The following is a 12836-nucleotide window of genomic DNA, read 5'->3' on the forward strand; positions in this document are numbered from 1 at the left end:
TAATGATGAATTATGCCACATGTCAATTTGGTAAGCTGTCTGCAGTCAGTATGTTAACTTGGAAGCAGGCAATTGATCTTACTGACTGCTAACACAAAAGAAAGTTTAGGTGCAACTAGAAAATCCAACCCTGATGGATTGTGGCTATTCTGTTCAATATCCATAAAGCAATGACCTGAATATTCTCAACAAAATTTTAATACCAGTGCGGCGACCACTGACATTAATATAGTAGCTTTTGTTTGAACTAAGCCTGTAATTATATAGCCGGATGATAAAAATTGTCTCTAACTTGTTCCTTTTTCTAGACCAAAACAAAACAAAAGGCAAATACAATAAAACAAACCTAGAAGAGGGGTGTTTTTTTGGGGGTGTAGCAATTACTTAATACATTTTAGCAAATGCATGTTAAGCCTAACATGTAAAGCCCAAATACATGGGGCTTTTTTATTTGAGCCTATCGTATCTCTTACTGGAGGGGTCACAAGGCAAAAGTATTTAGATGCAACGAACACTTAAAAGTTTGGCATTTCTAATTCTCCCAAACAGATGTTGAATGTAAATCTCATATTTTTGTTCAATGATTTGTGTAAAGAAGCTGTGCATTTATCAGGAAGGAACTTATTTCTAAGAAAATGTGCCACTGAAGGGCACCTGGGTGGCTCATTTCCTTAGGCATCCGACTTTGGCTCAGATCATGATCTCACAGTCTATGAGTTCGAGCCCCGTGTCGGGTTCTGTGCTGACAGCTCGGAGCCTGGAGCCTGCTACAGATTCTTTCTCTCTCTCTCTCTCCCTCTCTCTCTGCCCCTTCCCTGCTTGCTCTCTGTCTCTCTCTCCAAAAACAAACATTTAAAAAAGAAAAGAAAAGAAAAGAAAAGAAAAGAAAATGTGCCATTGAGAAAGCCAGTCATTAATTAGCTCCTGTCTCCTCCTTAGCCCGGTATCTCACACCCGTTGAAGATGCCACTGCCACCTGCAGTGCAGGGCTGAGTCGGGTGCCCGGCCAGACAGAAACTCGGTAACAAGACACACAGTGCAACACCTTGTGCATGGAAGCAACACAGAAAAGCCTGTAAAAAGGTCTGATACAGTCCGAGGCGATGTCAGTGCTTCGTGCAGAAAACAGGAGCACAGTTTCATGAAAGGATTTTTAAAAACTCACATTTCAGATAAAAAAGACTGGGGGAATAAAAAAGTAGCTTACTTCTTTTTCTAGTATTTTATTGTAGAACAGGAGCGAGATTCTCTGAATGTCTTCAGACTTGAGCCACTGCCTGTAAATAAAAAGGACAAACATCATTGACCCAATCCTTCAACCAATGAGTTGAAAAACTACTTTTTAAACAGTAACAGGCATCCTTCTTTCTTTATTGTAAATCATCCAAAACTGAAGTTAAAAAAAACTGCATGATGTCAGATCTCTGGATATGGAATTTAGGAAGAAGGGGATGTGCAAATATGACACCCCTCTTTAGGAGTGACCCTCCTGGGAAAATTGGCCATTACAGTCATCATACCAAACTGAAACTCATGGTCCCGAATTAAATAACTAGGGAAATAGGCCATCAAAAAGATTCAAGTACATTGATAAATTTATTTCCTGACATTTTACTGAAATCACATGGTAGTTTCATCCCCTGAAAAATTTGGTTCATAGAAAACTACCGTTTTTCTTAGCGTATAGCAAACAATACATCAGAGCATCAAAACCATTTAGGGTGTCCTCTGAGTTCCGGGAGGGAAGATCTTGCTTCCTTCACACTTACTGAAAATACTTTCACGGTCATGTCTTTCATTTCCATAAAGTAAAAAAGTTTTGTTTGAATGTGGTGTTGAAAAATAGGTAAAAATACTAATACATTAAGTGATCGGTTCAGGCCACTCGCATAGTACATAGATGCAAATATATATATCCATGCAAACACGTGCGTAATACATATATATCCCTCAGATGTTGAAAAATAACTAAAAATCATATGAAAGTGTGCATTCTGACGCATGGATTGACTTTTAGAAACAGGGTTCAAGAAGCCGGTTGAAATAGACGAAGAGCTTCAGGACAAAACCTTTCTCTAGGACGCTTTACACGCTTGCAAGTGGAAGAGTGACACCAAGCAAGCCAGGCATGTGATCCATGCCTGGTACGGTCACACACTTGGGAATAAAATAAACGCACACTCGATGAAACAAAGCTGAGTGAAATACGAAGATACACATTCTTTTTAAAAAAAATTTTTTTTTTCAACGTTTATTTATTTTTGGGACAGAGAGAGACAGAGCATGAACGGGGGAGGGGCAGAGAGAGAGGGAGACACAGAGTCGGAAACAGGCTCCAGGCTCTGAGCCATCAGCCCAGAGCCTGACGCGGGGCTCAAACTCACGAACCGCGAGATCGTGACCTGGCTGAAGTCGGACGCTTAACCGACTGCGCCACCCAGGCGCCCCACGAAGATACACATTCTTACATCCACGAGTACAGGAATGTAAGGAAAAATGGAAATCTATGTGCCGAGAAAAAAATCTAGAAATCGATACCAACAAAATACATCACCAACTGGTTTGGGTCATTACACGGAGGAATTTACATTTCTACTTCCCTAGTTCCCTAGTTCTTAAATAAATACCTTTCTAATAAAAAAATAAACTAAGTTATGTATACAGGCATTATAGATATGTGTGTATATATTATACATGTGCATACATAATGCATATGTAATGTATATGTGCATGTATCTACAAGTGCGTATATACGTGTGTATATATAACGTATATGTACATATATCTACAAGTGCATATAACCATATATCTACATCTATACCTACATATCAATATAGAGGGAGAGAGAGTATATATATTTGAGGATATTAGGTATAAAACTATGCTTTACATAGGTTTCCAAAAACTGTTGTATCTGTTCAAGTAATCACCAATTCACATGAATTTCTCACTGTGGTTCTTTTGCAATCCATTGTGGCCTACGGATTTCGACTCCCTGAGGTATGTTTGGGGGCTAGGGATTTGAGGATCCAGGAAAGAAGGCCAAGTCAACGATTGCACTTTACCTTGTAATCGGCAAGTCCAGCCGCCTACTGATTTTGGATGGCAGGGGGCGGGGGGGTGTCTCTAAATGTGCACAGATGCTTCCCATCGGGGCTAACGACTGGTTAACCCAGGAGACCAGCACATTTGTCCAGGTCCTACCGGGACAGCCCTGCGTCCAGAACCTCGCGCCACATGTGCACCGCGGTGAGCCTGACGCACCCACAGATCTACGCTACAGACAGCGCACTTCCCAGCGAGGCACAGAGGTCAGTGATGCGTTCTAGAAATGATGGCCGCTGAAAGTGAGAACCATAAAAGTGCCTTTTGGTGCAAGGCATAAGCTTTAGCTATCAGGGAACAGACTTTTCTGGGTATTTCTTATTACCGTACCAGCTGTAAGAAGCATGGTATTGTTCTGTTCGAGGAGAATGGCTGGAGAAATAAAAGGTTGGTTAAACAGCAAAAAGAGCAGGAAATAAAACCGAAGATAAATTTTAAGCATATTCATTTTCAGAACCGTGTGCTCGTTATGAATATCAAACCATGAATAATGTATGGAGGAAACGTATTCAAAATACTTTTCTTTTTCCTTTATTGAGAGAGAAAAATCTAATTTCGAAGTGCCTCTGGGTAACCTCAGATTGGAAATAAAGTAAGAGCAAAATATATCAAGAAGTAAAAGCAGCTCCCGAATGAACGGGGCCTCGTGTCCAGGGCTGGTTTCCGCTGCCTGCCTGTGTCCTGCGGGTGGACAGGAAGTGCTCCAGGCCAGGCCTCACTTCCCTGTGTCCCTAACACTTAACACCGAGTGTCATCAGCCACGAGTGTTGGGTTCTTCTGACCTTTTCCTCGGAAGGAAGGAGAGTGTATTCTTCTCACAGGCTTTGCCGTCAGAGGGTCTCTGAGATGGCCTCAGCTCCCTTCGCTGACGAGCAGGACACTCAGACATTTGTGTGATTTGCATGTTTGGAATAGGAAAGGTTAGTGGGGGCTGATAAGGTCAAATATGATTTTTGGGAACTGGAACTACAAGAGAGGCAAAGGAGGGAAAAGAAAGGAAGAGAGAGGAAGGGAAAGGGGAAAGAGGGAAGGGAGGGGGAATGTGTGTTTTACTTATGGGGTCCTGACATGGTTCCTGACCCAGGAGGCCTATGGGATGAAGAAAATCAACCCCACTCCTGGGCTACATAATGAGCGAGTCTCTATTTGAAAAAAAAATTTAAGTTTATTTATTTATTTTGAGAGACAGAGACAGAGAGAGAAGGAGAGAGAGAGAATCCCAAGCAGGCTCCATGCTGTCAGTGCAGAGCCCAAATTGGGACTCAAGCTCACGAACCTGAGCCAAAATCAAGAGTCGGCTGCTCAACCGACTCAACCACCCAGGCACCCCAAGTGACTCTGAATTAATTTATACCAAGGTTTTTTTTTTTTTTTTTTTTTTTTTGTGCTAGGCCCAGCTCAAGCAAAGATTCCAGCAAAGATCCTGAACAAGATCCTGACTTGAATGAGGGGACTAAGTACACGTACATCCTTACCCAGAATTCTTCTGGCACGTAAGCATGTAGGTTCTCACGGCAAAGAGGCCACTATAAAATAGAGAGAGGACCCCTTTCCTACGGTGATGACTGGAGGTTTCTATTTCCCCCCAATTTGTATGTTGAAGGCCTAACCTGAAGTGTGGCTGTATCTGGAGATGAGGCCTCTATGGAGGTAATCAATGTTCCATCAACGTGGCCTGAATAAGGGTGGGGCCCTGATGGGAAAGAATTAACATCCTTATAAAAAGAGACACCAGAGAGTTCTCTCTCTTACCCTGCACAGCCTCAGGAAAAGGCCATGTGAACACAGCCAGAAGGTAACCTTCTGCAAACCGAGGGGTTAACTCTCACCAGAACGCGACCACGCCGGCACCCTGATCTTGGACCTCCAGCCTCCAGAACTGTGAGCAGTAAATGTCTGCTGTTTCAGTCGCCCCCGCCGTCCGTGGTGCTCTGTCACGGCGGCCCGGGTGCTCTACAACACCTCTCCAGGCAGTATTGAAACTGAAGGCTTCGGTGGCCTGAATGGTGTACTAAGGCCCGTGACATTGGGGAAAGACGGTCTACAGAACCCAGGCTGAGATAAATGCTGCTGGACAGGTGGTGTCTCAGGGTGGGGGGCCCAGCCTGCCTCAGCCCTGCGGTCTGAGATGCTCTGGTCTGTCTGTCCTACGCTGGCACCTCAACTCCGCCCACCGCACATATTTAAACTTGGCGCACAAGCTCTTCATGAACCCTCCAGCTCGTTTCCTTCAGCACAAAGGCCAAGGTCTTTCTCTCTTAGAACTTTTTACATTACTTCTTTCTGTTTTTGCTTTAAAAAAAAAAAAACAAAAAAACAAAAAGAAAGAAAGAAACAAACAAACAAAAAACAAGGGGCGCCTGAGCAGCCTAGTGGGTTAAGCTTCCGACTTTGGCTCAGGTCATGATCTCACGGTTTAGGAGTTCAAACCCCATGTCAGGCTCTGTGCTGACAGCTCAGAGCCTGGAGCCTGCTTCGGATTCTGTGTCTCCCTCTCTCTCTGCCCCTCCCTTGCCTGTGCTCTGTCTCTCTCTCCCTCTGTCTCTGTCTCTCTCTCTCAAGAATAAACATTAAAAAAAAAAAAAAGAAAAAGAAAAAAAACAAATTTGGGAGAACCTGGCATGGCAGTCCCATCCTCAAGATAACCATATAGAATGAATGCCCCTTTATTAAAGTTAGTCTTACAGGAAAGCCCACCTCCTCTAGAGAAAATGCCCCTAGAGGGGATGGCCTGGGCACCTTTGACCATGAGGCCTCCCTTTTCCCACAATGAGGCTCTGAGAGAAGCTTCTGGCAAGTCTCCTCCGTGCAGAACTATCAATCATGCTTTCTTCTCGTCACCTCGCCTTCCAGACTAAGTCAAATCTCTCGCACCTCTGCCCTGAGCACGTGTGCGGTGACGTCTCTCCCTTAGGGCTTTGCGAGGGGACACTGCGCCTTGTGTCCTGGATGTCAAGCACATGCTGACACTGCCCAGCCCTTAACAAAATGCTTGATAAATGAGTAAATGAATGAATACATGAAAATCTGCATATAAATCATGGTTTCCTGCCCACTGCAGAAAATGACAGAATGGTACATCAAGTCTGGAGTCTCTGTGGAATCCTCAAGTGGAAATTCAAAGACAGAAGACCATCATACGAAGGCACGAGAGCAGGTGATGAATAAGGTCTAACAGAATGGGAATGAGTCTCGTTAAAAAATATATGCAAAGCAGCTTCCATTTAAACACTTCCCTTTTGGCTTTTGAGTACAGCAGGACATTTCTCCCTATTTCGCTTCCGAAACGTGTTGGGAAAATTACAACACAAGCAGTTACACCAACATCAAATATCACCTTAGAATAAACCTACGTTAAAACATGAAGGCGGTCACTCCGCATGTATTTGAATACGAAATGATACAGTACAAACAGACAATCCGAAGGCCACCTCGACAAAAATAAAGCCAAGCCAACGATTATACTACCTAATGATTCCTTCAGTAGGAACACTCTAAAAGGTGGACACAAAGGTAGTTTAAGAAGGTACGGGTCCTGTGGGAAGACATGCTAAGGCTCATTTTAGACGCGGGTTTTCTATTGTTACTGTGATTACGGTCATGGGCTACACGTGGTCAGGAACAAGGCGTTCTCTTTCTTCCGACGTTGTGTTTTCTTCTGGTGGGTCACAGAGTAGTAGGTGCTGTTTCCTCTGGTTGAACGAATATATCCTTCCACCCATATCACACGTCATCAGACTCCACCTTGGGTTTTAGCTGCCAGATTCCAGGTCATCATGTTTCTCGGTCCGTGATGTGTTGAGGTTTCGATTGGGGCAGAATTGAGGCTGATTTTATACTGCTGTTGGTGCCAGGCAGAGCAGAGCATTTGTCTGGGCATTGCTGGCGTGTCCTGAGTGCTCCAAGACAGGGGGGGAGGCTTTCTCTATTTGGAGCACAATGAGGGGGCTCCAGACACGTGTTAATTGAATACGTTAGCATAGGTGAATTATAGCTCTAGTACAATCAAGATAACTTTATTGTTATCTCTGCAATCACACACACACACACACCCTATGTACACATACATATACACTCATGACAGTCCTTCATCAGCTGTGTAAAAATTCTAAAACAAATGCTTATAAGGAACAATCTAGAAAAGGCACACAGTTTTTAAAGCTGTGTAACGTAATTCTGGAAGCAGGGAGTTTAGGTGAAAACCATTCGTACTTTTCATGACTCAACTTTCATGATAAAAATCGTGGAAAGTTTTCCGTTACGTCTTTTCATTTGGACCTACGGATGTGCTTGCTACAATTTAAATTAAAAACGCTTTTACTCAGCGTCTAATTGGTACCAGGCACCATACTGTCACCCATCTTTTGCCCTCCAGGAATTCAGCCATGACACATGGACCCACGGAGAATTTCAAGGCCAATGAATGTAGTTATTATGTCCAGGCACCTTCTTTACATGGTTTCCCCTGCATCTGTCTCCTGGACCATTTAAAACTACACTGGCAACTCACAGACTTCACAGACTGAATGCCATTTTGTCCCCCAAAGAACCCTTCATCTTCCCACTGCCACCACAAATTCAGATTCTAATGCTCAAAAAACCTCTCTTCGACAACGGAGAACGCAGGTACTTCCACGTTCCCTGATTTTTCAGCGGAATAAATGCATTTTCAATAGATACAGTCACATAATCCAACTCAGATTTTCCCAGAGGGCATTCCTATCGGTCTTTAAAAAATCTCACTTACTGACCACATTTCGCTCTGATTTTTCTGTGTTTACATCTCATGTTGTTTATCAGTGATCTACTTGGAGAGGATTTCTTAGGCAGGGATTAAAATGTTTCTAATTGACGGAAGCTGTTATTAAGGACAACTGAGGTGAAATGAAAGCCTCTAAAGGAATGGCTTTGTCATGGTAAGTATTACAGAGTTTCAGGTAAAATTCTTGGAAGGCGTGACATGATTTCCACATACTAGGGTTTGAAATAAACGTGTGATAATTTAAGGTTGAGAAGTACTCACTTTTGTGCATTAATTCCATCAATTGCTTGAATCATCCTTTCATTTAATTCTTCCTCAAATCTCTTCTTTTGCGACTTGGTTCTACGTGAAAAGGGAAATATTATGATAGAGATTATGACTAAACCGAATACTAAGTCCATTTTTCTGTGATGCCAAAACCTCTCTTTCATTCTGCCCATTGAATTAAAAAAAAGGCAAAATGAAACAAGAGTCTATGAGCAGCCTTTACTCTATTTGAGCCACTCTGCCGATTGAGTGAAGAGACTAAAGTTTTTTGGTGCAATAAATGTTGCCTCACTTTTCACTTAGAGCAAAACAATACCAGGCGTTAAAAAGCCACGCTGAAAGATATGTACTTGGTGTTTACGATAAAAGAACTTTCTGTCCTAGGAGATGCATTAGCCCTTGACCTATTGCCTTTGTAAACTTTATTTTATGACAGAACACCCTGGTTTTGGAAATTCCCCTGTAAAAATCTGGTCTGGTTGAAGAAAAAAAAAAGAAAAAAAGCTATGCCTTGTCCATGTTTCCCTTGGTCAGTTTTCAAAAATTTGCAGAAGTACACTCTTCCTTGAGGCATATCAAAGCTTAATTGGATGCATGTAAATCTTCCTCAGTATTCGAAAGCACAGTTCACGGGAAAACCCCACATGTATCTGCAGACACTCACTTGGTCTTAGAAGAAAATAATCTTTAAAAAAAAAAGAAGAAGAAAATAATCTTCAGCCATAATAAAGGATGCCTTGTAAATACATTAAGTCAAAAGAATGTGTTCTCTGAGTTAATCTGACCATTAGCATAAGAATGATATAAAGGAGAAAACCAAAATAATCCCTATTCTCTAGAAGTTAAACAGTGGCGGTACCGAGTGAAAGCACAGGGGAGCGTCACCAAACTGGCCTGACCCAGCCTGTGCACCGCATCATCAAGCCACCTCGTCCAAAGTGGAGACAGCACTAGGCTTCTCTGTGCTCTGGCGGGTTAAAAAACTCATTGGATGGATCTCCTATTCTGGAAGAACAGTCACTCCTCTGATTTCAGACAAGAATAGCATTACGTATTCAATGTCACGGCTAGCGGTAATTAAATCTCATGGAAGTATCATGGACCAGATGGATGGGCCTTCCCAACCCATCCGTTTGTGGGTTGGTGTCCTCAGGTCCTGCCTTCTTTAAATAGGCCCAGGGCATCCCTGCTCCAAGAGCAGAATGATAGGAGGCGATCTGCCCCCAGACAGGAGCAAACGAAGAAGTTTTAGCATGCCAGATTCTAAGCTGTTGAAGAAGGCAAATTAATTTTTACCCTTCTTTTTTAAAGAGCAAGATACTTAGCAATCATCTAAGATGGTTCATTCTTGCTTCCAGGCAAGGAGCTGCCTTCAGTTTTCTTTTTAGCAGCGCTATGCTTAGGCTTGACTTTGCGGACTTCAATTTGGTGTCTGTTCTTTATCACAAAGTCTCACTGAATCGAAGAATAGTGGAGGTACCTGGAGACTCACAGGAAAATGTCACCCTTCAATGCTACGCCCGGGGCTAACAACAGCACTGCCTCTGTGGATCTGTTTTAGGATTCGTTTACATAATATACAGCACTCAATGCTATAAAGGTAGCACATGACGTAGCCGATAAATGCATATTATTACACAACCCTCTGTATTTACTGGTTACCTGGATAATAATTCTTAACACATAGTTTCCTTATCTCTGTGATTTTGTGATCTCTGCTATGGCAAATGATAGGATACCCCTGGAGGTGAGAATCTACCACTAGGAGCTCTTAGTTTGTCAGCTAAGGCTTTGTTTCCCAGACTTCAGGCATTTCTGACTCTCCAGTCTGTGTTCTGTCACTGCCCCCCTCCCTGCTTTCCAATCTCCCTCCATCCTTTCTTCTGAGCTCTTTCCCGAACTGACCCACTCCCGTGCCGTGGCTACTGTATCTGAGGATAGAGTATGATCTCAGATAATGTTCAACACCAGGTGATGCCGACTCAGTAGCCACGCTGAAGGCGCAGAGAGATTTTATAACATAGGCCACTTCAGGAAGCCAGGACACGTGAAGACAGCCTAGTTGAGTCTGATTTGGAAGTGGAGCTCTCTGTGAGGCCCTGGGGCCACCAAAGATCCAACCGCCACAGAGGAAAGTGGAGTCAACACGGAAGAGGCTCCTAGCAAGGCAGACGTGATAGAAGAGCGGTGGGGAGCGCAGAGTTTGGGGTCACAAATCTGGGCCTCGCCTCTTCCAGCCGTGTAGCTCTGGGCATTCTCCTAACCCCGCTCGCCTCTATTTCCTGCCTTCTCAAATGGTAATGGCATAGCGTCTACACTGGAGTCACGCTGTAGGGATGAAATTAGATTCTCCGTATGCCTGGTACAGATCCAAATGATGGCTTATTATCATTGTCTTCCAGACAGCACTCGTCCCGGAAACCACTGCCCACCCACATCGTATTGGCACCGCACGAGGGATTTCCTGCTTTGATTTCAGTAAACAGACCCTTGAGGCAGAGCCACAGGGAGGACGAGACAGATCACAGAAGGAATACGGACTCTAAAGTGAAGACGCCTAAGAAATTTCCGTGGACAGTTCCTTGCTGATGCACTAGCATCTTACTGGCTTGATGAGTCACGCCTTCTGAGGGCATCTTACGGGGTCCATAATATTTCCAAATTAGCTCAAGTTCTCTTTAATATGGCACGTGCCACTTAAAGAATGCTTCAAAAGCCCAAGAACCCAATATCCTTATAACATAGGACTCTGAGTATTAGATCTCAATATTACAATTTCAAATTTTCCCCCAAAATACAAATTAGAGCTCATTCCAACAAATAAAGTCACAGAGATGATTCTGGAATAAGGTCACCGTTTGCAAGGAGGTGGCAGGAAACAATCTAATTGTGTTTACTTTTACTTGGATATAATGCATTTTCTACAGAATAAATAGACTTCTCTGTGGGGCAAGAAAGGCTGACTTAAGTTTTGGGCTTTTCATGAATTATCCTAATGACTTCAGTAAGAAATATTTAACTCCCCCAACCAACACGGATGTGAAAAACTGAACCCCAAAACCAGAGGAACATGAAAAAGAGTTAGTGACTGTGATTGTGTGGTTGATGGCGACAGGGGACCTGTGGACACTTGGGTGAACCTTTTTTCTTTTTTTTTTTTGAGCAGGTCGGGCAGGCCTTATTTTCACTATAGAAAGGCTGGATTTCTCTTGCTTTTATCTCCAAGATTCCACAGATACGAAAATGTAATTTTAAGCAACATACTCATTTTAAGAAAATTCATTTTTTTTACTACATATTAATGTTAAGAAGAGTCATTTTTTAAGGAAAACAATTTAAAGTTCTAAGGTATTTACCAGGTGCCTTTTTCCATTTCGCTCTTTTAGACCTAGTAAAGTCACATTAATAATTACATTTTTAGAAGCTGAAAACAATCAAATCGAGCTTTTCACAAGCAGCTGCTCTTTTTAGAAGTGGCCTTCAGAGTTACTCTAATTGATGATAATTACTTTCAGAAATATTTAAAAAAAGCCCCAAGCCTTTAAAAATCAAAAAGTGGGACAAATAACATACCTTAAGGTACGGTTTTGAAAATTATGCTGACCCATTGGCACATCCTATTAAAAAAAAAAGAGTTATTAGTTTCCAAAAACATGCTTTAAAGAATGATCTTTCAGTGATGATCATTTATAACATTATTTCTCCTTTTATCATGGAAAGCATCATTTAGGTAACAAATAATTACCCCTGTGGAGAAGAATAGCTTAATTACAAATGTGAAAAGGATTAAAAGCTCAGTTTATACTTGGAATGTCGGTGTCATCTATAAACTCTGGATGTTAGAAGTATCAGAGTTGTTGTCTGGAACTTTAAAATGTACATCCTGATATTTGCAGGTACGATTTCCCACAAGGGGCCTCAGGCAACTGCCGTTAGAGTTACTGCAGACAGCTTACAATCCTGTGAAAATGGAGTCTGACGTCAGACAGGTACTCAAACATTCTTGAAAACACACACATCACCACAAAATGTACAGCGTCATGCCCGAACTGGGCTGTCAAGAGACGGTGCCCTCGGTGAACTATGCAACAGCATGACTCACTGATCGAAAAGAAGAAATCCACACCCAAGTGTGCCAGCAGTTTCTGAAAAGGGACTGGGAGAGAGACACTGGTCAGGGTTTATCAGTGGGGGACCCACTGCCAAATGTTCAGTAGACTTATGAAAACCCGGAAGACCCCCTTTTATACATTTGTGGTGGAAATTAAAATAAAAGTTGAGACAAAGCTGCTCCAAGTGGCTCCAAAGAAACTTTTCTTGGCTGCTTTATCTACAGCATTAGATTAGGAAACATAGGTAGCCTAGGGAAAGGTACGGTATATATATATTTTTAAAAATAACTGAACTCCAAGTTTTATTACATAAGGTAAAATAATGCATTATTTACCAGCTCTATCAATGTTGAATCAGGAGTCAGTGGTGTTCTGCAGAGGGGATTAGATAAAAGAAATAACTTTTGGCAATGATACTGTTTGACCCTGGAATGTATTAATAAGAATGACCGTGGGGTCTTTCTCAAAGTGGGTAAGGGATACAGCCAAGCTGTATTGTGAACTGTAGACCCTGAACTTGCTTCTCATTCCTTCTGCAACTAAAACCTTAGCATAACAGGGCATCGCTCTCCCCTGGCGCCCTGAACTCT

The 12836-nt window shown here is 42.5% G+C and overlaps 1 protein-coding gene across 5 annotated transcripts in view; it reads right to left on the minus strand.

The window, feature by feature from the left end:
- The window catches only part of ADCY2 (adenylate cyclase 2), a 415111-nt gene that overhangs the window by 99146 nt on the left and 303129 nt on the right, over positions 1-12836 (minus strand). For all 5 annotated transcript variants that reach the window (XR_007154128.1, XM_047867851.1, XM_047867840.1 and 2 more), the window contains 3 exons: positions 11708-11751; positions 8129-8209; positions 1208-1277 (listed from right to left, as the gene is read on the minus strand). Coding sequence is in view for 4 of the 5 variants with exons in the window: in XM_047867851.1 (XP_047723807.1) it covers positions 1208-1277; positions 8129-8209; positions 11708-11751 (195 nt within the window). In the remaining variant the exon portion in view is untranslated. The remainder of the gene's footprint in view (positions 1-1207; positions 1278-8128; positions 8210-11707; positions 11752-12836) is intronic.

This window comes from Prionailurus viverrinus, chromosome A1 (genome assembly GCF_022837055.1).
Source record: "Prionailurus viverrinus isolate Anna chromosome A1, UM_Priviv_1.0, whole genome shotgun sequence".
NCBI classification, from domain to species: domain Eukaryota; kingdom Metazoa; phylum Chordata; class Mammalia; order Carnivora; family Felidae; genus Prionailurus; species Prionailurus viverrinus.